Here is a 26,375-nt window from a genome sequence, read left to right as displayed (position 1 = left end):
CAGGTGTGTTTGGTTCTGAAAAAAATGAAATGCAGTCATTATCGGTGATGGAAGGAGATTCAGTCACTCTACACACTGATTTTACTGAAATACGTGAAGATGAAATAATGTGGAATTTTGGAGCTGAAAAGTGTCTGATAGCTCAAATACATAAAGCCTCTGGAATCTTCTCCACGTATGATGGTCCTGATAAGAGATTCAGAGACAGACTGAAGCTGGACAGACAGACTGGATCTCTGACCATCACAAACATCACAACTCAACACGCTGGAGAATATAAACTAGAGATCATTGCAGCGAAACTGCATTCAAAAACAATCAGTGTTTTTGTCTATAGTAAGTATCATTTGTCTCATTTTTTATATCTTGTTTTATTAAAGATATATTCCAGATTCAATTTATATTAAACTCAATCTACAGAACAAAGTTGATTACCAAAAATAAATAAAAAAATTGACTTGTACCTCATTTTGGAGGTCACGGTGAGGCTCTTACATTTGACATGAACCGGACCAATATTTAGAGGACTTCAGAGAACTTTAGAGAACTTCATAAAAGCATGTATATTATTTCACTGTAAAAAAAACAAAAGTGAAAAAAAAAAGTGAAAAGTGACATGACATTCAGACAAGTATGGTGACCCATACTCAGAATTCATGCCCACACACCCGGAGTGTTGTTCATCATTTATGCTGCGGCGCCCGGGGAGCAGTTGGGGGTTCAGTGCCTTGCTCAAGGACACCTCAGTCGTTTTTATTGCTGGCCCAAGTTTCAAACCCACAACCATAGGATTAGGAGTCAAACTCTCTAACCACTAGGCCATAGTCTAAATAAATAAAAGACCATAACATGGGTCAAATAACTTTTTTTATTATTGAAAGTGTGTGTCCAAAGCACAAGGACATACCAAGTCTTGTATATTAACTTCTTTACTCAATGCATTTTAGACTGAACTCAACACATGGTACATAATGCATGTTAAATAAATCCAGTGTTAATTATACCTTCATACGTTAGCAGTCTTGTGGCATAAAGTCACGTGTATTTAATATTTTTGTTTGTTTTTAAAGGAACTATTACTTGAAAATTACTATATTGCATATTTTAACATCAATCTAATCCACTGGACAAAGTTACGTCCAGTGGACGTCTTTTCAACGTCTGCAAAGACATAAAAAGACGTCCACTGGACTTAACTTTGCCCAGTGGATTAGATTGATGTTAAAATACGCAATATAGTAATTTGAGTAACACTGAGGAGACAGAATGTTTTTATGACGTCTTTTTTAAAAATGTTTTTTTTTTGTCTTCTGTACGTCCGATATAGATGTTCACAGATCCTCCTTACAAGGTTCTGTGACTTTATTTCTGTCAGACATCTAGAGAAGCTCTTACTGAGAATTAACAGAGGTTTAAATGTTGAAACTTGATTTATTTGAAGTCACCATTGTTGTGATCAGTGTTTGGTTTAGTTGGGATCTTGGTCCTGTTACTTATTTGATCAATTTCTTAAAGAAATACAACCTTTGTTGTATCTTCTTACTTAAAAAGTCAGTCCATACCATTTAAGCTCATGATCCAAGACTATAAAAAGATATTTATAATGTGTTGCTACTTGTATTTGTTCCCCATTAATAAGTGTAGAGTGGGTTGTATCTTTTTCTTTCATTCTAAAATCAATAACCATTGCCTTAGTTTTGGAGGCATTTAAGAGGAGATTTGATTTCTCACACCAGTTCAGAAAGAAATTCAGAACAGGGCCATGCTCTTCCTCTCCATCATGTAAACGGCTCACAATGGCAGTATCATCTGTATACTTAATAATGAATCTGTTTTTAAAAGCACTAGCTCAAGAGTTTGTGTATACAATAAATAATAATGGAGATTAAGACACATCCCTGATGTGATCCGATCAAAGTAATCATTTTGTCCAAGATAGACCCTCCTAGCTTAACCTGCTGGCTTCTACAACTAAGGAAATCAGTCACCCATATAAGCATCCTATTATCTATGAGAATTCTTTAGCCAGTGTGTCTATTAATGTTCTTGGAGAGATACAGTTAAAAGCTGATGAGAACTCCACAAATATAATTTTTTTCTAAGTGGAAGTGCAACAGATGTAGCACAGTTAAGATTGCATCCTCTACTCCCCTAGAGGCTTGATATGCAAATTGCAGAGGATCTATAAGATGCTTTGTTTCAGTTACAATGTGGTTTTTTATTAAACGCTTAAAAGATTTCATCACTAGAGATGTGAGTGCTATTGGTCGAAAATCATTTAATATTAAGGGTCTAGAAACTTTTGGCACTGGTACTATTGTAGATGTTTTCAATGTAACAGGGACAATTCCAGTATTATATGACGCTCTAAAGATATCAGTAAAAACTGGCGCTATACATTACCACATATTTTATCTGGACCTGGGCTTTTCCGAGGATTACATTTGTTAAAAATTTGACTGACCTCTATTTCATTTATATAAAAACCAGAAAGAGATTTAGTCAAAGATGGTGGTAGAAACACTGGAATAGCATTACTTTCTCCCTTATCAAAATGACAGAAATGTAAGTTAAGCTGATTAGCCATCTCTAGCTCCTCACATTGTCCTAACAGAGGCTGTTTGCCTCTTCCTTTATGAGGGATGTTTGTCATATTCTTTATCCCCTGCCAGGCATGTCGTGAGTTACCACATGTCAGGGACGCTTCTATTTTTTGTCTATAGGTATTCTTATCTATTTGTATTTGTCTTTTATATGCTTCTGTATATGTCTCTGAGTTATCACATCCTGATTTTTATATGCCGTCCTTTTCTTATTAATAAGGATCTTTAATTCTTTAGACACCCAAGGTTTATCATTGGGGTAGACCATAAAAGTCTTAGTGGGTATAACAGTATCTACACTGTAGTTTATGTACCCATTAACTGTTTCAACATACTCATTGATATCACCACTATCAAACACCTTCCCACTGGGTACATTCAAAGCACCCCTGTAATGCCATTGTACTATCATTATCCCACACTTTAACAAATTTTTTTCTGGGTTTTCTCCTTTCCAAGTAAGCTTTGATAAACAGGTCGAAGATAAACAATACTATGGTCAGAGGCGCCAAGTGGTGGGAGGACAGATGATGTATAAGCATCTTTAACAGTTCAATAGCACATATCTAAAGTCTTGTTTTATCTTGTCAGACAATCAACATATTGATAGTATGTATGCAGACTCTCCTTAATGTTACAATTATTAAAATCACCCAAAATAAACTTAGGAGCGTCAGGAGAAATTGACTCAAGTCTCTGAGATAGGTTGTAAATGATCTCTTGAGCTTTGTTAAAGTTTGCTTTGGGGTGAATATATGCTACAGTAATAAAAATTTGGGGAAACTCCTTCTGTAAATAGTACGGACGAAGAAAAATGCACAATTCGATGTCCAGAGTACACATGCTTTCTCTGACCTTTTCTGCACGACACCATTCCTCTCGAACAAGAAGACATACGCCTCCTCCACGAGTCTTTCCGGTGATGTTAAAATTTCGGTCAGTCCTGAATGACGCGAAGCCTTCGTGTTCAACCTCGCTGGGCGAGACGTTGCTGTCCAGCCATGTCTCGGTAATAGCCAGGACACAGGAGTTCCGGAACTCATATAGGTAGCGGATGTTAGCTGTTAATTCATCCATTTTCGCTCGCAAGGATTGCGCATTAATGAGAAGGGTAGTAGGCAGGCAAATTTTGTTTTTTTTCTTTCATCCATCTCAATCGGCGACGAAGGCCTCCTCTACATCCCCGTTTCCGCTTAGTATGAACTTTGATGCTTTTCATATTGGTTTTAAGGTGATTTGGAATTGTATCCACTACTGTAGAATGTTCTGATGCGACTTGTTCATATCAAATTTCATTAAGAGCAACGCCGCCAGCAGCGTGGCCCAAGTTCAGTACATAGGAGAGATAAATGTTTAATAATGCCACCAACAGTCCAAACATGCTCCACATTACAGTATACATGATTAATATCCCCAAAAAATATCATCCACAAACTTAAGGAGGCTCCCTAAAAGAGTCTTAGATTAAGAAATTATCTATCAGCGTAATGTCATGGGAAACACTGCGTGGCAGCCACAGAGCAGTGCCACACTAAACACAATAAAAAAGACAGAAACATCTCCAGAGGTAGATAGAGATAATCAAGATCATTGCTTATGTTGCTACATGCATTTGTCCATGTTTCTGTTTATACTCTTGTGTTTTTCAGCTCGCCTGGCATCTCCGAACATTACCAGAGATTTTTCACAAAATATTTCATCATCATCATCTTCATCATCCTCACAGCAGAATTGTTCACTGTTGTGTTCAGTGGTGAATGTGGGTCATGTGACTCTCTCCTGGTACAAAGGAAACAGTTTATTGTCCAGCATCAGTGTGTCTGATCTCAGCATCAGTCTCTCTCTACCTCTGGAGGTGGAATATCAGGAGAAAAACAGCTACAGCTGTGTGATCAACAATCCCATCAGAAACCAGACCACACATCTGAACATCACTCAACTCTGTCAGATGCGTTCAGGTATGTCACCAGTGATCCTTTTGGGGATATATATATGATGTTTCATAGTGTTTTTTGTAGAGAAAACAGACTGATTCGCACTAATGGCTCATTTTGTTCATTACAGTTCAGAGCCTACCTTTATTGTACATAGTGTTGATTTCTGCTGCTGCTGGATCTCTGTTGATCGTAGCTGCTGTCGTGATGTGCTGCATCTGCAGGAAATGTAGGAAAACAGGTCAGGAGAACAAGCAATTAATCTGTAGAAATATATTTTAAGATAAAAAATGTTGAAATTATACTGAAATTGTTTCATTTTAACACACTTGTAATTTTTAATGCAGACCAAACCCATGAAGAAGACTCTGATTCAACATTGTGTAAACCTAAAACACACAAAAAGGTAAGCTCATGATTCATGACTTTGTTGCAAGAAGTTGTTGCAGTCAGTTAGTCTGATTTAAGTTTTGATTTAATGTGCATCAGACGGTCAGTGAACAGACGTGGGTGGTTTTGTCACGTTATGTGTTAGGAAACACGAAGAGAAGGAACCAATTGCAGTAAGCCGTTTATTCAAGGGGTAATCCAATAGAGGTAAACAGTCCAGGCAGGGTCAAAACCAGAAGATCCACAACAGAACATAAACAAGACACTAACACAAGGCAAGGCAAGACAAGAATGACGGGCATGAATAACTGTAACATTTAAACATTAAACAAGGACTCCGTAACACAGACTAAGACAGACTGGGTATTTATACACAGAAGGATAATGGGGAAACAGGAGACAGGTGGGGGAAACAATCAATTAAGCAACAAGGAGGAAGGTGACCATATAAGGAAACAGGAAGTGATCTGGGACAAACACCGTGAGAAGGAGGACATCTAGTGGAACCCCGGGGAACAACAACCCAGACACTGTGACAGTACCCCCCCTCTACGGAGCGGCTCCCAAAACAACACACAGAAATCCCTGAAGGATCTGTTGAGGCGCCCACCAGGGCGGAGCGGAAGACCACCACAGCCTTGTGGTCAAAGTCAAAGCCCTCCAGGGCGGAGCGGAAGACCACCACAGCCTTGTGGTCAAAGTCAGAGCCCTCCAGAGTGGAGCGGAAGACCACCACAGCCTTGTGGTCAAAGTCAGAGCCCTCCAGGGCGGAGCGGAAGACCACCACAGCCTTGTGGTCAAAGTCAAAGCCCTCCAGGGCGGAGCGGAAGACCACCACAGCCTTGTGGTCAAAGTCAGAGCCCTCCAGGGCGGAGCGGAAGACCACCACAGCCTTGTGGTCAAAGTCAGAGCCCTCCAGGGCGGAGCGGACGGCCACCACGTCCACGTGGTCAACGTCGGAGTCCCCCAGGGCGGAGCAGATGACCAACACGCCCCCGTGGTTGAGACCGGAGTCCCCGGTTGACTTGGCTCTGGAGGGTAATTGGTGACTGGCCCTGGCTCTGGAGGGTCCTTGGTGACTGGCCCTGGCTCTGGAACAGCCTCGGGCACCGCCTTGGCATCAGGCACCGCCTCGGCCTCCAGAACTGGATCGGGCGCCGCCTCGGCCTCTGGAACAGCGTCGGGCACCGCCTCGACCTCCGGAACAGCCTCGGGCACCGCCTCGGCATCGGGTGCCACCTCGGCCTCTGGAACAGCGTCGGGCACCGCCTCGACCTCCGGAACAGCCTCGGGCACCGCCTCGGTAACTGCCTCGGGCACCGCCTCGGCCTCTGGAACAGCAATGGGCGCTGCCTCGACCTCGGGCACCACCTCGGCCTCCGGAACAGCATCGAGCACCGACTCGGCATCGGGCGCTGCCTCGGCATCGGGTGCCACCTCGGCCTCTGGAACAGCGTCGGGCACCGCCTCGACCTCCGGAACAGCATTGGGCACTGCCTCTGCATCGGGCGCTGCCTCGGCATCGGGTGCCACCTCGGCCTCTGGAACAGCGTCGGGCACCGCCTCGACCTCCGGAACAGCCTCGGGCCCCGCCTCGGTAACTGCATTGGGAACAGCCTCGGGCACCGCCTCGGCCTCCAGAACCGGATCGGGCACCGCCTCGGCCTCTGGAACAGCAACGGGCACTGCCTCGGCCTCCGGAACCGCATTGGGCACTGCCTCTGCCTCCGGGACAGCATCGTGCACCGCCTCTGCCTCCGGGACAGCATCGTGCACCTTCTCTGGAGACTCAGGCTTTGAGTCGGCCATCTTGTGCTGTGGCGCTGGGCTGGCGGCCATCTTGTGCTGTGGCGCTGGGCCATCTTGTGCTGTGGCGCTGGGCCATCTCGTGCTGTGGCGCTGGGCTGGCGGCCATCTCGTGCTGTGGCGCTGGGCTGGCGGCCATCTTGTGCTGTGGCGCTGGGCTGGCGGCCATCTTGTGCTGTGGCGCTGGGCAGGCGGCCATCTTGTGCTGTGGCGCTGGGCTGGCGGCCATCTTGTGCTGTGGCGCTGGTCTGGCGGCCCTCTTGTACTGTGGCGCTGGGCTGGCGGCCATCTCGTGCTGTGGCGCTGAGCTGGCGGCCATTTTGTGTTGTGGCGCTGGACTGGCGGCCATTTTGGGCATTGACGCTGGGTTAGCGGCCATCTTGTGCTGTGGCGCTGGGCTGACGGCCATCTTGTGCTGTGGCGCTGGGCTGGCGGCCATCTCGTGCTGTGGCGCTGAGCTGGCGGCCATTTTGTGTTGTGGCGCTGGACTGGCGGCCATTTTGTACTGTGGCGCTGGACCGGTGGCCAATTTGGGCATTGGCGCTGGGTTAGCGGCCATCTTGTACTGTGGCACTGGGCTGACGGCCCTCCTGGGCAGTGGTGCTGGGCTGACGACCACCCTGCCGGGAGAGACAGGAGTGGCTGGGGCATCCCACCGACACCGAAACTGCAGGTAGCGCACGAATTCCCAGAACTCCAGCGTCTCCAACTGCGCCATCTCTTCCTGCGGCACTGGATCATCCAGCCCGCCATTGAAGTGGTCTTTCAGGGCCGCATCATTGTAGTCCAAGCCCTCAGCCAGAGACCAGAACACTCGAGCCAAGGCACCCACTTCATTGCCCTCTTGACGGAGGGCGGTTAACTGAAGATACTTGGCCCGCCTCTCCGCCATCTTGGCTGGGGAACGAAAAAATGACATACCGCTGGTTCCTACGTAGACGGAGTCCTTCTGTCACGTTATGTGTTAGGAAACACGAAGAGAAGGAACCAATTGCAGTAAGCCGTTTATTCAAGGGGTAATCCAATAGAGGTAAACAGTCCAGGCAGGGTCAAAACCAGAAGATCCACAACAGAACATAAACAAGACACTAACACAAGGCAAGGCAAGGCAAGACAAGACAAGACAAGACAAGACAAGACAAGACAAGACAAGACAAGACAAGACAAGACAAGACAAGAATGACGGGCATGAATAACTGTAACATTTAAACATTAAACAAGGACTCCGTAACACAGACTAAGACAGACTGGGTCTTTATACACAGAAGGATAATGGGGAAACAGGAGACAGGTGGGGGAAACAATCAATTACAACAAGGAGGAAGGTGACCATATAAGGAAACAGGAAGTGATCTGGGACAAACACCGTGAGAAGGAGGACATCTAGTGGAACCCCGGGGAACAACAACCCAGACACTGTGACAGGTTTAGTGGCCCAACTGCCAGAACCTGCCTTCAAAGGATAGTTTAAGCTTTTTTTCCTTTTCTTTACATTTACATTTAGTCATTTAACAGACGCTTTTACCCAAATAGACATACAAATGAGGACAATGGAAGCATTCAAACTCAACGAGACGATAATATGATCTAAATTAAAAACACGTAGACTTTAGTGTTTGCTGTGGTTGATGAGACATGAGCATGAAGTTTCAATTTCAATTCAATTTCAATTTTATTTGTATAGCGCATTTACAACAGCCTCCAGGCTGACCAAAGTGCTTTACAGAAGAGCAAGAATATTACATGAAAATAGACAAGACAAAAATTTAAAACCACCCATTTCAAAATTTAGCTTATCACAGTAGTCAGTACACTAAGGAAAATAAAAAAAAACGTTTTTAGCAAGGACTTAAAAATAGACAAGGAAGTGGTGCTATTAGGAGTGAAGACGGGCGCTTGTTTGTCTGCATCTAATCATACTCTCTTATTCTTCCCCCCAAATCAGTTCTCACTGACAACAACAAATACGAAAGATTTTAAATGGCTTGCAAAAATAAATAAATTACATTTAATAATAATTAAAAAAACATAAATAAATGAAAAGGGACAATGTTAGGGTCAACTTGTAAATCTGCTTAGAACTTGGGCGCTGGAAGAACAGGGTGACTTCAAATTGATTTGACCCAGCACTTTTTAAATGATTTGTGGATTTGTTTGTAAGCAACAATGTCACTGATGTAATTTTGTCTTTAAAAAGTGGTGGGGTTGTGTATTTCATTTTTGAGGGGGTTTGGGAATACACCTAATTTAAATACTCTTGATCAAACCAATACCCTACAATAACTCCATGTATAATATTTAAGCGTTTTTATGACAACAGAGCAGCAGCAAACAGAGCCGTCGCTAGTGAGGTGAAAGGTGGTGATGACTATAGGGGGCCCCCGGCGATCTCATCGTCTGGCCAGCCTAAAAAGATACGCAGGACAGTTGAAAGGCTCATGATTTGCACATGTTTTTAAGCCTTGCCAATTTAAACATTCAAAAAAGTTTAAAGCATTCAAACACAAGACGCAGATAAACTCAACTGAGTAATCGTGTGCCATGTTTAGTGTGCACGCAGAGAGCTGCGTCTCATGGACATCAACACCAAAGTGAGCTCTCCTTCGTGTCCTCCTGCACCTGAACAAACAAATACAAATCAAAGTTTAAACATGCAAACAGAAATAGATGTGAAAAAGAGCCCAATTCAGCACCCACGTGCGGTGTTCTGTGTGCACAGGATGCAAGCAGAGAGAGGAGACTCAATGCACTTGAATACCAAAATTTGTTTCTTCTTGTACCGTCAAAAAGATACAAAATTATATAAAAATTCCCATCTTGGAGAGATCCTCGAAAAAAAATGTTGATTATATCTCATTTTTATCATCTAAAAAATTTCATACAGTGGACTACCAGAAAAATTTACAAAATAATTTGGGACTAAAAAATATTCAGACAATATAGTTTCTAAACTGTGGCAAATAAACTGTGATAATGTGAGAAATGTTGAAGGAATCGGTATAAATATTGGGTTTACGGTATATTAATTTTTATAGTGAAGACTATGCAGTGCTATTTTACATAAAATTTTCGGTTTTGGTACCTGGAGACATACAAATTTGGAAAAACTAAATAGCACTAATAAATAAATAGAGTGAACATACAAATTAAACAATTTCAAACAGGGCCCACTGGTACAACCTGCACCAAGGTCTGCAAACCCAGTGAATGTGAGATGTTGTAATGGCAACCAGAAAGACACTGCTACTGTTGCATCTGCTGACGTTCAGCAGCTTATTATACTAAATCAAATGTGCATTATTAATAAAGTCAAAACAGTTTCTTTGCGCTCATATACTGCATCTCTATAATATAAAGAATACAATTTTCATAGCCAAGCAAATCTCACTATCATTAAAACTTTTTCTTCTTCTAATGATTACATGTCATTTGTGTGCTTAACTATCCAGGACCAGTGTTGGGCGAGTTACTCTGAAAATGTCATCAAATTACTGATTACTCTTTTTAAAAGTAATCACATTACTGTTCTGAACACCTTATTTCAAAAGTAATTAGTTACATTACTAGTTACATAACTTTTTTCTACATGAAATTTATGAAATCCCAGCATACACGCTCCCGATAAAAAATTGTTATTAAAGCATCAATATACAGAACACTGTTATTTTTAACTAAAGCAAGCGGCTGCATGCATGCATGGTTGGGCAATGCAAGCAAAGAGCGCTGCATTTATAATCTCTAAAATACATCTCAATTCACCGCAATCTCACAAATCTCTGTTGAAACTTTCATAATGTCTACAACTTGTGTGTTATAATGAGAGGAAATGTGACCATGCAAATTTCAGCACTGCATTGCTCATCGCTGCAAATGTGTGTTATAGTTATAGCTAGTGTGTTATAAATAGAAACTCTGCATACGCTTGCACCTGTTTATCGTTTATATTTTATATTCGTTCATGTTGCTTTTTTGTAATAGATGAATAACAATTTATTTGTTTTAGATAGTTCTTTTTGTTGGAGTCCCGTGAAACATTTAATTCTTCCTCATCCTGCACACACACACACATGAGTGTGTACCCCCGCACCAGTCCTCGACAGGTCTCTAATCCACTGGCACTGTGATCAGTCTTGCTTTATCCGCCTCGCTCAATGTATCATTTGACTGCACTCGATCACTCCCAGGTTGTTGCAACTTTGTAGCTCACGGACAAATCTTTTCTATATTTAAGGTGCTGCTTTCTGTGTGAAAGTTTTTTGTTTAGTTTCGTTAAGATATGTAATGATATCACTTGTGATGGTTTTATTTAAAACCTTTTACCATTACACCAAATCCAAATCTGTATGGCCTACTAATTGAAATAATCTGCCATTTAAAATCATGCAGTATAAATAAATGGGTTTGGTATTCTAAAATAATTCATAAAGCATCAGTTTTATATCATTAGATTTTCAATGGAAAAAGGACAGTTGTTGCCTCATGTTACCTGTGCTGAAGTCTGACCTCGAGCTGCAACTGCTCTGCAGTTCATCATCGTCTGAGGTGAAATGTAGCTTCAAACTAAAGCTGGTTGCTTTGTAGATGTGCTGCAACAAACAATGTTTCTTTTGTGTTAAATGCAACCATTCTCAAACTTTCAGAACTGAAATAATTTGTTTGATGATTTAACGGTTTAAAAAGTCATGTGATGAACTAGATGACTGAAGTTATTTCCTCCAACTGCTCCGTGTTAGCGTCTGTTCTGCAGTAGCAGTGTTCTTTGTAAAACAAAACTGCTGTTCCTCCTAATGTGTCATTTACATTATGTTCAGCTTTGGGAATTTAAACTTTTTTATTTTTTTATTTTATAGAGACATTAATTGGGTCTTGTTGTAAAGGTTATTCAGAGATAATCATAACATTCCATTAATTTTCTGTCACATCAGCAATGTTCCTGATTAAGTTTGTGTTTTCTTGCAGAAATCAAAGACAAATGCTGTGTATGAAAATGTCCCTAAAAAACGATGATCAAATACTGTCTACTGGAACTGATGATAAAGCTCATACAGGACGCTGCCTCACACATTTTGGTTTAGTTCACATTTATTCTCCATTTATTCACCCAGACAGCTCAGTTTTATTTAACCTATCTTTTGATTTCATTTAGTTTTTTGTATATATAATTTTGCATGACTGTGTGCCTCTCTTAAGTTGTTATTGTGATTTCCAAAATATTATTGCTTTAATTTGATGCCTCACAAATCGCACAGTATTCAGAAACTTTACGAAATGTTCTATTGTATGGAAATCTAGTTTCTTTATAAAAATGATTCCACCCTTCAGCATGCCCTTTTGTCTGTAATTTATGGCTCTTAATTTATTCTTATTAGACAATTCCACTGAACATTAAAGGGTTAGTTCACCCAATAATCAACTTTATTTAGCATTGTCTTCTCTTCCGTGTCTGTTGTGAGAGAGAGTTCAAAACAAAGCAGTTTGTGATATCCGGTTCGCGAACGAATCAATCGATGTAACCGGATCTTCATGAACCAGTTCACCAAATCGAACTGAATCGTTTAAAACGGTTCATGTCTCCAATAAGCATTAATCCACAAATGACTTAAGCTGTTAACTTTTTTTAATGTGGCTGACACTCCCTCTGAGTTCAAACAAACCAATATCCCGGAGTAATTCATTTACTCAAACAGTACACTGACTGAACTGCTGTGAAGAGAGAACTGAAGATTAACACAGCCGAGCCAGATAACGAACAAAACATTGACTCGTTCTCGAGTCAAGAACTGATTCTCGATTCAGTTCAATTTGGTGAACTTGTTCAAGAAGATCCGGTTACATTGAATGATTAGTTCTTGAACCGGATATCACCGCAGAGTTTTGAACTCTCTCACAACAGAGACGGAAGAGAAGACAATGCTGAATAAAGTCATAGTTTTTGCTATTTTTGGACCAAAATGTATTTTCGATGCTTCAAAATATTCTAACTGACCCTCTGATGTCACATGGACTACTTTGATGATGTTTTTCTTACCTTTCTGTACATGGACAGTAGACCGTACACACAGCTTCAATGGAGGGACTGAGAGCTCTCGGACTAAATCTAAAATATCTTAAACTGTGTTCCGAAGATTAACAGAGGTCTTACGTTTTTTGAACGACATGAGGGTGAGTCATTAATGACGGAAATTTTCATTTTTGGGTGAACTAACCCTTTAAGTCCATTAGTGGTTTACAGTATCACCCCACACAACATGCTCAGCAGGACATGTTAGCAAATGTAGTACAAGCTCATTATCTCTCTGTAGTGTCCAAAGGTGAAAATCACATGTCCATGATTACAGCTCTACATTGCTATAAGTCGATGATTCTGGAACCATTTAAGAAACAACAGACAAAAAACAAGACCCCTTGCCTTATTATTGCCTTCCTAATGCCTGTATGAACAATAACAAACTAATTTAAACCTAGACTAGCTATTTATCATGTTTCCATCTTTTTAAATAACCTGTATACTATTGCTATTCTGTCATGCTCGTATTACTGTGGTTAACACCATTATATATTAGGGAAATGCCGGTATCAAATTTTCATGTTGTAATTAATTGCTGATATTTTTATCAGGGATTATCATGGGATTGAAAAAAAGTGGTCATATACGGTATAACAGGTTAAATTACTTTTTTCAACAAAAATAACTGAGCATTTAAATATAATAAAGCAATACTGAAAAATATTGGAATACCTAAGATTAATGAATGTTCAGAAGAATTATCCATTGGCAGTTTATGTTAAGTAATGAATTAACTAATGTTAACTAATGAAGCCCTAATGTAATGTGTGAATGAACAATAACGAAGCAAAACACTTTCAAACAATATTTAGGGCATGTTGTAGTCAAGATTTAAAAAAAAAAAGTTTGAAAATTAATAGCATATTAAGTCTAAATATTTCAGTATTTGGCTGTGATGAATACCATAGCAAATCCACAAATTTGAATGGCTATCTAAATACATTTTAGAAAGTAGTGCAGCTGCTTTATTTATGGGGTTTTCAGGGTAAGAGCTGGATTGTCTGCAGTTTAGCGCCATCTGCTGTCAGAGAGTGAATGTGCTTTCTCTCACTTGTTCCCTCATGTGCTTCTCATGCGTGCTTGTTTACATCTGAGTTTTTCAAGCAGCATACTGCGGTGTTGTACATTTTGACCAGCTGATGGGAATAGTATTCTTAAAATGCATTCCAAATTCTGGGTCGGGTGGCCATTGTGTGGGTTTTGAGAAGCAGTAAACCAGCATCAAAAGAGTGATCAGTGTACATTGTTTTTTTTTTTTTTTTTTTTTTTTTTTTTCATATTTACAGTTTGTATATTCCAGCATAATATGAAAGATCTCACTGTCTCTGGTTTTAAATGCATTTAGCAGATACCCATATTATTACTCTGGCCCATTTTAGGTTTCAGGTCACTATGGTTCTATTTCTTTTCAGTCACTGCACTGGGAATCTACTAAAACCATTATAAGACTTTTTTAGCTATAACATTAAAACAGTAAAAAATCATTGGAATGAAAAGATTAAAGGCCACAAAGGTTTTTTGCACAGTGGATGGATTTTTCACACCATCCAAACTTCTAATTGATGGGTAGTTTTGATCTAATGGTTAAAGAGTCAGGCTTGCAACCTGAAGGTTGTGGGTTTGAGTCTTGAGTTTTGGGTGGAGGGAGTGAATGAACAGCACTCTCTTCCACATTCTGTACCCATGACTGAGGTAAGACGCTTGAGCAAGGCACCGAACCTCAATTGTAAATGGTGTTTGTGTACTTTAATGGGTTTCATATGTACTGCACAAACTCTCAGTATAGGTCATCTTACATGGCCATCACATTGCTCACTTTCATTTTCATTTACAACAAATGAGAGTTCGCTAACAACAGCTACTTTATTTATTTATTTTACAATAAAATGTGGGATTATTTTTATTTTTTTGGTTTGTTTGTTAATATAATTGAATAATGTGTGCATACAAAGGTAAATGTTTACCTGTAATAAGTCAAACAAGTACAAGCTTAATTGTTAGAAGTATCAATTTATTTCAAAACCAAACAACTGATGATCACAAAAGTAATTATAAGTTACACATAACCATTTTGTTATTGCTTCACTCCCTCTGTGTCAGAAACAGTTTCTCATCACAATTCTTTCTTTAGATTAAAACAGAAGGTCTTAAAAGCTGCTCATAACAGCAGGACAGGAAGAAGTCTTTCACCTATAAACTACACATACAACAGGTTTGTCCTCCCGGCAGATCAAACCACATTCTGAAAGCCGACCACAGCAGGTTTCAGTTTGACTCAGATGATGCACATTGGGTAAACCTGGTACTGTGAAATGGCAAATGGTTTTAACTTTGCACTTTTTTTCCCCCACAAGCAATCAAAAAATATATTTATATACAACCATTTCACAAGTGGCTCAGTTTTTCTATAGTTCTTCTGATATTCATCATTTTTCTTCTACTTCTGGCTTATTCTGCTTCTATTTAATAGTCTGAGAACTATTTTTAAAAAAAGTATGTGTAACTGATATATATGTATATATAGGCTGTATATATATTTGTTTTGTTCTGTTTTTGCTGGTCCCGTCAGATTGGTAAGTTATAAAAGCATGTGTATGGTGTAATATATATATAAAATCATCAAACCTGCTTTACAACACCATGGTGGCATTTACACCATCCATCATTTTTGGTTCTTTTTCAGTTTTTCAAGTAGATTGGATCTTGTTAGCAAAATCACATATCAGTTCAGATATGTATTGTTCAATTTGGCATTAATTCAATAAACTGTCCAGGGGTTGGACCAAAAAAAGGTGTTTTACCCCCATTGGCCTTTAATACAGTTTCCAACTTTTATAACAGATCCATGCATTTTTTGTCTAATGTACACTCACCTAAAGGATTATTAGGAACACCATACTAATATTGTGTTTGACCCCCTTTTGCCTTCAGAACTGCCTTAATTCTATGTGGCATTGATTCAACAAGAAGCATGAAGGCATTCTTTAGAAATGATGGAGATTTGTGGGATGCACATCCAGGGCACGAAGCTCCCGTTCAACCACATCCCAAAGATGCTCTATTGGGTTGAGATCTGGTGACTGTGGGGGCCATTTTAGTACAGTGAACTCATTGTCATGTTCAAGAAACCAATTTGAAATGATTCGAGCTTTGTGACATGGTGCATTATCCTGCTGGAAGTAGCCATCGGATGATGGGCACATGGTGGTCATAAAGGGATGGACATGGTCAGAAACAATGCTCAGGTAGGCCGTGGCATTTAAATGATGCCCAATTGACGTTAAGGGGCCTAAAGTGTGCTAAGAAAACATCCCCCACATCATTACACCACCACCACCAGCCTGCACAGTGGTAACAAGGCATGATGGATCAATGTTCTCATTCTGTTTACGCCAAATTCTGACTCTACAATCTGAATGTCTCAACAGAAATCGAGACTCATCAGACCAGGCAACATTTTCCAGTCTTCAACTGTCCAATTTTGGTGAGCTCGTGCAAATTGTAGCCTCTTTTTCCTATTTGTAGTGGAGATGAGTGGTACCCGGTGGGGTCTTCTGCTGTTGTAGCCCATTCGCCTCAAGGTTGTGCGTGTTGTGGCTTCACAAATGCTTTGCTGCATACCTCAGTTGTAACGAGTGGTTATTTCAGTCAAAGTTGCTCTTCTATCAGCTTGAATCAGTCGGCCCATTCTCCTCTCCACTTTAGCATCAACAAGGCATCTTCACCCACAGGACTGCCGCATACTGGATGTTTTTCCCTTTTCACACCATTCTTTGTAAACCCTAGAAATGGTTGTCTGTTAAAATCCCAGTAACTGAGCAGATTGTGAAATACTCAGACCTACCCGTCTGGCATCAACAGCCATGCCATGCTCAAAACTGCTTAAATCACCTTTCTTTCCCATTCTGACATTCAGTTTGGAGTTCAGGAGATTGTCTTGACCAGGACCACACCCCTAAATACATTGAAGCAACTGCCATGTGATTGGTTTATTAGATAATTGCATTAATGAGAAATTGAACAGGTGTTCCTAATAATCCTTTAGGTGAGTGTAAATCTGTATTAAGTGTCACACTTCTGATGGTTTTGTTTAGAATTATAATCTCTTATGTGATGCGTTTTTACAGGAGATTAAAGAGGAAGATCATGTGGAGCAGGGGCGGACTGGCCATCTGGAGCACCGGGACTTTTACGGGTGGACCGCTGGCCAATGTGGGCCGGCCCACCCGGTACACAAATTTACATATATATATATTAAATGACGGAAATCATAGAATTACATCTCTTTTCTACGCAAATGGATGAGTGAATGAGTCGATCGCGAGGCCGACAAGGAGTGTGTTTTGTTTGGTGTTTTGCCCTCTGTTTAGTTTGGTCTACTCCATTGCGTATCTTGAAACAGGCCCCTTTCCACATCGTCTAATTTACAGAGAGAGAGAGAGACAGATTTATCTGGTACAGCGAATTTCTCTGAGCAGCAGACCACTGTATACATTCACTTAAAACATAACCGTTAAGAGAATACTTGCAGAGCCAATTATTTTGAGATAATTGAGTGTGTATGTGTTCATTCAGAAGTTATGATACGCGAAAGATGAATTAATTCTGTGTACGCGCATTGTCTGAAATGCTGCTCTCAGCTTTGAACGTGTGCGCGTAAGCTCTGAATGCGCGTGAATTGTTTAAAACGCGTAAATCGGCAAGATTCAGAAGCAAGTGCAAACGATCAACTACAAGAAGTTTCACCCCTTCAAGCGAGTGGACAACGCAAATCAAGTCACTATTCAAGATAGCCGTCGGTCAGAGCGGTAGCCTGACTTTTTACCAGAGGTGGGAAGTCCAGGGGCCAAAGAGTAAAAGTCCTGCCATATTTTTGCTCCACCCATGAACTCAGCAGATGATTTCATCAGAGGAGGAAACAAGTCATTCCTTCCAAGTCACAAACGAGTCTTGAGTCAAATCCCAAGTCCTCAAAGAGTAAAAGTTAATGAGATAATTAAGTGACTAATTAAATGAAAAACGCATTAGTGCTGAACACCTGCTGTTTACAATCAACATCACTGAAGAAAAGAGAAACACAAGAACTACAACTGACTTTAAACACAGCCTTGGATGAAATCAATTGAAAAAAAAAAAAACTTTGCCACCATAATTGTGGTGAGTATTTGCTTCAGTTGAGCTCTTGAGCCTTTAAGCAGAGTTAAAAAAATTGCTTCTAAACAGTTGAATTATTGTTTTGCAGCAAACATTTGTGCAATGCTGATACAACTCTTGATCTAGCAGGTGACTTATGCTTTTGATGACTGTATGGTCTTGATTAAATTTCTTGATTATGTGAGAAGAGTTCGTGGCTTAGTTGTTAAAGAGAATTGCCGTGTATTCACGGCTCTGTCTGTGCATTTTGGATGGGTTGAATACAAATTCTGAGTACAGGTCACCATACTTAACTGTATATCACTTTCACAAAAAAATAGAGAAATCTCATTATGCAAATGCCACCATATAACGCTTCAATATTAAGGACAAAAAAACGTTTTGGAATTAGGCATTTAGCCATGAACATGTATCATGTGATCCTCAAAAGTGGTGAGAATTATTATTCATAGTGCAGTGCATTATGGGAGTAATTCATGTATTGCACCATGAAGCATTTTGTTGATGGTCACCATTGTAGAGATTCATATGCTGGTTCGTGATATACGTGTGTGCGTCTAAAATGCACTGGAGATCAAACTTGTATATGTGTTACAATAAAATAATCAATATCCTGTAATCATTAGAGCAATGCTTTTTTTTTTGTGCATGCTGTAGTTTCACTGGAATTACTCAAAGCCTAGACATCTGATAAGAAAGAAAACAAAAACATTTGAGATATAGTTAAACCAGCACATTGTGACTATGTGTTCTTCATATGTCACAGTTATGTCTTCTCCACAACACCCCATGCAGAGCTACAGAGAGAGATCTAGCACAACCAATTCAAGGCTCAAGAGCACAATTAAACCAAACACTGATCTCCATGATGGTGGCCTTATTTTAACCAATAAAACATCAACGTCTGATCCTCTGTAATTCTCAAGAACAGCAGGTGTTCATCACTAATGCACAATCATCATTTAATTAGTCACTTAATTATCTCATTAACTTTAACTCTTCGAGGACTTGGGATTTGACTCAAGATTCGTTTGTGACTTGGAAGGAATGACTTGGTTCCTCCTCTGATGAAATCGGCTGGTGAGTTCATGGGTGGAACAAAAATATGGCAGGACTTTTACTCTTTGGCCCCTGGACTTCCCACCTCTGCTTTTTACAATTTTACGTGCCCTGCACCTCAGATCTATTTAGTTTGTGAACCATTGGTTTCCACACTGGTTTCGTTCAACAAAATATTTTAAAAGATGGACTCAAAAGAATCATCTGATCACAAATCGGATCATGAACTTGTATTACCGAGTAAAAGATGATCTATTATTGAACAGTCTTTATTCTCAAATAAATAAAGACTTCAAGTTAATCTGTAAAACACATAAAGCTATCGTTTGAGTTTATAAACTTCTATTTCATGCATGATTCATATGGCGCTGTTTACTGAATGCAAAGTGTGAGTTCTAGGAGAATGTTTTGTGACGTGATGATGAGCATGTACAGCTGCTGGACGAAGTTTTTTTTTTTTTTTTTTTTAGGGAGGATCAGTTGCCCTATTGGTTAAAATCCCAAAACTGTATACTTAAATATTAAATTAATAAATGACATCAAAACAGGGGAGGATACGTTATGATGTGGTGGGCTGCTGTAGGCCAGAAAGTCCAGGGCCACTTTTTGGTCCCAGTCCGCCCCTGATGTGGAGTACCTGATGCCATGAGATGATGATCTAAGTGCAAGACTGAGATCCTCCTGCGACAACCTCAGTTTTCAAAGTCAGGATTTGGGATTGGTGTGAACCACGTTGCATCAGGAAATCAAACTCTCATGCAGCAGGGTTTAAAGTGTGGTTCTTAAAGATGAATTCATGGAATCTCCTTAAAACTTCAAAAGCATTTGCCTAATACAAGGACTTTTAACAAATTATCTAAATCATTTGTCACGTATGGCACATTTTCATGTTTGATTCTTAAAGTCTTGAAGAGACCATATGCATTGATCTATTTTTTTAAAGTGCAAACCGTAGATGCAAAATACTCTTCTGTTGTCCCTTTGATTCACATCTGTACAGAAATGTGATTTTACTTGTTGGACAAACAGCTTCTGCATGAGCATGAATCTGCTCTATATTTGTGTTTAACATCAGTGTGTGACTGAGGTGTTTAAAGTAATGCTTCGTTCGATTTACCTCAGAAGCCTTTGACACATGAGCAGACAAATATGCTTCAAGTTAATTTACACTGTAGGAAAAAAATATTTACATGAGCTTATTTTAGATGGTGCTTTCTGTGGCTGATTCAAAGTAAAAATAATAATAATAATAATAATAAATATGCTTTCTGAGTAAGTGACAGAACAGATCTCATAATCGACATAACACAGGATAAACATAAGTAAGATAGAATTGCACAATTAGAAGTATTTTCCCATTGTTCAGATAAACAGATGGAGTCACCCATACTTTCCCTGTTGTTTTTCCTGTCCTGTGATGTGAGAGTAGAGACTGGACTGAGCAAGCATGAAATTCAAGCAAAGACAATCATTTCCATCACACAGTGATAATATTCTACAATAAAAACCAAAAACCCCACAATACTTACATGATATAACAAGCACTTTGAACAAATACAACACCATAAAAAGTTCCGTAAAAAGAACTGAATAACGTGGACAAAACAAACATCTGTTATAAAAGACCGTGAGAAAGAATAAAGAGCTTTACCTTGAACGCCTCACAGGCCTCCATCTTACTCCTGTTAAACCATAAATCACTTCTCTACATCTTTACAAAATATTTAGTGGTTACTTTTCCTTCGAATTAACCATAATTAAATGTGAAATTTTCAAAGATTCTATGATGCCATTTGTGTGAGTGTTATAAAATTACCACACTTTAGTCGTAATAATAATCACTTTAATGTGTTACTTATGAAAGAGTGTAATATGGGCAAAAAACTAGTACAAGTGGTATGCACAATGTATTAGCTGGAGCGCAATCTAGTGTTGAAGATGTATTTAATCAGTCACAGATAAATTATTCGTTTATTTCTAACAACAAACTCAGAAATGTCACGATAAAGTCAGATTCAAGTTAAGAGTGAATCAGATCTGCTTTAATGTAATTTATTATACGAACATACAAAGACCTTTCAAGTTCCTTTCCATTTTCCTGTAAATAAAACAGTGTTTATATAGACAAGGCCTTCACAGCACGTTTGATGCAAAGTAAAAAAATATAATAAAAAGTGGGTCTAACAATATCCCACTGAAAGTGCAAGGCAGCCAAGTTTTGTCTTCTGACTTTGAGGTAAAGGTTTTTCTAAGGCCTATAATTGTACTTTAACTTTATGAGTCTGAAATTACTTTTCTGAGAATATTTACAATAAAATACACCTTGATGACACTTCTAAATCCTGCCATTGATTTGGGAACCCCAGATCTCAGAGTTCAGATCCGAGACTTAATTATTTTATTAATGAGAAAATAATAAAAACTAATGAGATTGAATTATTTAGATTGGAGATCTGCCGATATTATATATATATATAATTCTACTTAATATAAGTGACGTGACATACAGCCAAGTTTGGTGACCCATACTTCGAATGTGTGCATGTGTGTTCTGCATTTAACCCATCCAAAGTGCATGCACACACACACACACACACACACACACACACACAGAGCAGTGTTCATTATTTATGCTGCAGCACCCGGGGAGAAGTTGGGGGTTCAGTGCCTTGAGTTTGATCATGGACACAATGGTGATATTTCATGGATCAACCCTGTCAGGATTTAAACTGTCAAACTTTCTTTAACCATGAAGCTACGACACCAGAACAAACAGATAAACTGCTTCATAGACTCAAACACAAATATACTGATTCCTGCTATAAACACCAGCTTGGAGTGATATGAATGCTATGAATAAAGGCACACTGGTGTTTTCATCAGGCATGTTCCTCTCTATAGTGTTGTCAAATGACAATAATGACACTTTAAAGACTTAATATTACTAGTATTGGTAATACAGACTCAATTCAGTATTTTGTACCTGTGAGTTTATTGATGGCAGCTACTCTGTAAAGACTGATTGTTTTATGTATTAAATTAAATGGTTCACATTCATTTCTTAATGAACCGTCTTTATACTGAAAAACATTAAGCACTATTGCTGCTAACTTTTGCTTATGTATTTTTATTTTTCTGAAGCAACCTACATTATTTAAATATAGATTTAAATTATTAAATCACTTAATAATTGAATTATAAATTATAATAATTATAAATTATATTGCAAACTAGTTTGAATTAGGTGCAATTCCTACCTAATACTGGAATCATGGTATTGTGTTTATGAATGTTGTGAGTTTCAGCTGATGCTCTTCTCTCATTTCCAATCTTCTCTTTATGTTCTCTTCATATGAAACAATCAAAACACTACTGTTACTGTGACATCTCATTGGCAGTATGTGTCTCAGACTGACTAGAGGGCGTCCCGTTCATCGGCAGAGCTTCAGATTGATTAGGGGAAAAATCTCCAGAATGATTCTAAAACACAGAATCACAGAAGAAATCAACAGGATTGATGGTTCAGTTACACAAAGAGTACAAGTATTATAGTATTAAATATTTCACAAGCTGATATCCTGATATTTAAGATTAACTGCTAACATGTTTTAAATGTGGGATGCTTCTATTAAAATGGTAATTTACATGAAGAATCAAATTTTCTCTTGACATCTCTTATAAAAAAAAATTACTCATCACAGCAGCAAAACGAAACTTTTGGCATCAACATAATGCAGTGGACCGCCTCCATAATTATCAGACCAACAGTGACCGTTTCCTTACAAGTCTAAAGGAGCAAGCCCTTAAAAAGTTACAAATAAATAATAATAATAATTAAACTGTATCATGTGATTTTAAATAATACATTTCTAATCTTGCAGAGACATTCATCTTCCTAAACAGCTTGCACATCTAAAATTCTTGATGCATCATATTGGCAAGTATTAAAGGTACAGTGTGTAAATTTTAGTGGCATCTAGCGGTGAGGTTGCGAATTGCAACAAACGGCTCAGTCCACCGCTCACCACACCCTTCAGAGAAGCATAAATAAAGTGATGAAACACATTATGTAGAGCAGTTTGTCCGTTTAGGGCTAATGTAGAAACATGGTGGCGATTTCAATGTAAGGGAAATGTAAGGGAAAGAAATAGCTAAATTTAAGGTAACAAAAACATAACAGTTCATTAAGTAAGGTCTTTATACTCCTCTGAAAATCTCTTTATCTCTTTAAATATATCGTTGTAAATATTACACCTTGGACCTTTAATAAGTCAGTATTGGTACATTTACTAGCTCTCTTGATGAAGTTACATTTTTGATTTCATATTATTTGTCATTTATTGTAAGAACTATGTATGTTACATGCTGATCCTAGACCAGTGTCATAACAGCTAATATCACATAAATGTAATTACGATAATAATACAATGATGGTGTAACGGGGCTGACGAGTCGTTAGATGTGAGAACCATGTGCGATCTTTTGCTACACAGAGAAGTGGTCATAACAGGCCTGGGTCAAACACTGGCAAACGGGTGTATTCCAGAAAGCAGGGTTAACTTACCGTGAACTAAACCCTGAACTCTCAGTTGATTAATCCCAAACCTTGCTTACTCGAGGTATGTGGTTCCAAAAACGTGTCCGGGAGTCAGTTCATTCAACTCAGAGTATGTTCCTGGTTAAGACTCGAGACATTCTCAACAGAGCGATGAATCGACGAGTCACTATAGAAACAGACGCTAAGAAAAAGCACGCCAAGCTGTTTCTTTCTTCTTCTTTTGTTTATTAGTTAGTGCATATCGCCACCTAACTGATGGCTGTGCAATCATTTTTTTTTTTCATTTAATATTTAATCCTTGAGAATGTGAATTATATTGTTTGTTTTATGCTAATTATACATTAAGTCATATCATATATATATTGATTTAGAATTTAGACATTATAGAAAATGCCACTCCATGTGTGAGATATAACATGTAATAAATGAAATATATAAATATATATAAGTTAAACATTACCTTGTCATAGTGTTTTATAATTTATACATACCTCTTAATACATCATTTATAGATAACTCTTTTATATGCCAATAAAATAAATAATCATATTATAATAATATATTACCTCATTTATTACTTAAATTAGCGCTTCCTCGTTAACACATAGTATATGTGTGTGTGTCCTTGAAGATCAGCAGTGACTTGACACAGTCCTTGAAGATCACCAGTGACTTGACTTGACTCTGAAAGGTCAACGGTGACCAGCCTTGTCTCTGGAAAGTCTATGGTACCTAGCCCTGACTCTGGAGGGTCATCGGTGACTAGTTCTGACCCTGGAAGGTCATCGGTGACTAGCCCTGACTCTGGAGGGTCATCGGTGACTAGCCCTGAGTCTGGAGGGTCAGCGGTGACTAGCCCTGACTCTGGAGGATCATCGGTGACTAGCCCTGACTCTGGAGAGTTCACTGTAACCTGACTCGACTCTGGAGGGTCAACTGGAACCTGACTCGACTCTGGAGGGTCAACTGGAACCTGACTCGACTCTGGAGGGTCAACTGGAACCTGACTCGACTCTGGAGGGTCAACTGGAACCTGACTCGACTCTGGAGAGTTCACTGGAACCTGACTCGACTCTGGAGGGTCAACTGGAACCTGACTCGACTCTGGAGGGTCAAGCAGCCATCTTGGGCCATGACTCTGGACAGGGGGCCCTCTTGGGTTGTGGTGCTGGGCCGGCGAGCATCTTGTGCTGTGGCGCTGGACCGGTGGCCATCTTGGGCATTGGTGGTGGGTTAGCGGCCATCTTGTGCTGTGGTGCTGGGCTGGCGACCACCCGGTGCTGTGGCGCTGGGCTGGCGGCCATCTTGGGCTGTGGTGCTGGCTCAGCAGCCATGACGTGAACCGTTTTGGGAATCTCTAGGATCTTTGACAGCCTATCAAAGTAATCAAGAAATGTGTCAGCGGCCATCTTGGGCGTTGGCGCTGAGCTGGCAGCCATCTTGCACCGTGGCGCTGGACTGGTGACCACTTTGTGCTGGGGCGTTGTGCTGGCGTCCATATTGCCTTGTGGCGCTGGGTTGGCGGCCATCTTGCTTCGTGGTGCTGGGTGGGCGGCCATGTTGCCTCGTGGCGCTGAGCTGGCGGCCATCCTGTACTGTGGTGTGAGGCTGGCTTCCATCTTGCCTCGTGGTGCGGGGTTGGTGGCCATGCACCGCAGCGGCGCTGGGTTGGCGGCCATCTTGTGCTGTGGCGCTGGACCTGCGGCCATCATGGGCAGTGGCGCTGGCTTTCTCCATCTGCCATGGTGAGACGGCAGCTCTGGTCCCTCCCACATGAGCCCCGATTTGAAGGGGGGCCATGGTGGAGAGCGATGCTGAGCTTCCTCTCGGCCACTCCCTCCTCGGTGACCTCCCCTGGTCCCGCGAAACACGACCAGGCGGGTTCCCTCAAACCGATTGCTTCTCTCCCGCTCGGTGGCTGGGGAAGAAACATCAACCGACATACCGCTGGATCTCGTTTGTGACGGAGTCCTTCTGTCACGTTCGGTGATACAGGAATACACGGAGAGATCCAAGTGCAGGTATGAGATATTATTAAAGGGCAAACTGTGTACTGTGTAGTGTTAGGGTCTGAGAATTAATGGAAGTTCAGTGACCGGATCAAAATAGATTTTAATACTAAATATTTTAAATTGCATAAAATGTACTTACTTATTCATCTATATTCAGCTTTTTTTTTTCTGAGTAAAACCACACACAAAAAAAATATTCAGTGCTCATAGTATCTTACCTGATCACTGTCCTGCATCACAGGGTCTGTTTGAATAATAATAAACTCAATTAACCATGCAGTACTTTGATTAAATAGAAAAAAAAAATCAATTTTTTAAATATTGTTTTCAAACAATAAATATCATATTTCTCTCTTGTTTGATCAGCTGTATGTAATATTTACCTCCCCTTCTATCATGGCACCTGTACATAACGAGCAGCAGAACAACAACAGCAACAGCAACAACAACAACAGCGATATATATTCCTGTTAGAACCGCTGAAAACAAACAGCCATTATTATTAAGAGAGTGACTGATGATAAACAATATCTTTGTCTGATATTTACACTTTACTATGGAAGAGGATTAGGGCCAAGCAATAATAATAAACACACCCATTTCATGTTCATTTCATCTCATAGGACTTCGGACACTCCTGCCAGATGCTGTTTACAGTGTAGAGAGTTATATGTACTATTTACACTTAGTAAGTAACAACAGCAGCGGCATTTTTTTACACAATTTTTACAAAAAGTACACAATATTTAACAATTTTTTCCAAAAATGTAACAAGTTTAATTGCAACATGTT

At 39.9% G+C, this 26,375-nt stretch overlaps 1 protein-coding gene and 1 long non-coding RNA gene across 2 annotated transcripts in view; one reads left to right on the top strand and one right to left on the bottom strand.

The window, feature by feature from the left end:
- The window catches only part of LOC113078530 (SLAM family member 9-like), a gene marked incomplete at its 3' end in the record, with an annotated part of 53,988 nt that overhangs the window by 399 nt on the left and 27,214 nt on the right, over nucleotides 1-26,375 (top strand). Inside the window, exon 2 of the mRNA XM_026250828.1 lies at nucleotides 4-336. Coding sequence (XP_026106613.1) covers nucleotides 4-336 — 333 coding nt within the window. The remainder of the gene's footprint in view (nucleotides 1-3; nucleotides 337-26,375) is intronic.
- On the bottom strand, nucleotides 22,155-26,051 carry LOC113078544 (uncharacterized). Its single transcript, XR_003281548.1, has 3 exons — nucleotides 25,967-26,051; nucleotides 25,802-25,827; nucleotides 22,155-22,493 (listed from the first exon to the last, which is right to left on the bottom strand). It is a non-coding gene; the product is annotated as an uncharacterized LOC113078544 (long non-coding RNA).

Source organism: Carassius auratus, unplaced genomic scaffold (assembly GCF_003368295.1).
Source record: "Carassius auratus strain Wakin unplaced genomic scaffold, ASM336829v1 scaf_tig00025933, whole genome shotgun sequence".
Lineage (NCBI taxonomy): Eukaryota > Metazoa > Chordata > Actinopteri > Cypriniformes > Cyprinidae > Carassius > Carassius auratus.
The sequence above is the reverse complement of the archived record's forward strand: the minus strand, read 5'-3'. Positions and strand labels throughout refer to the sequence as shown.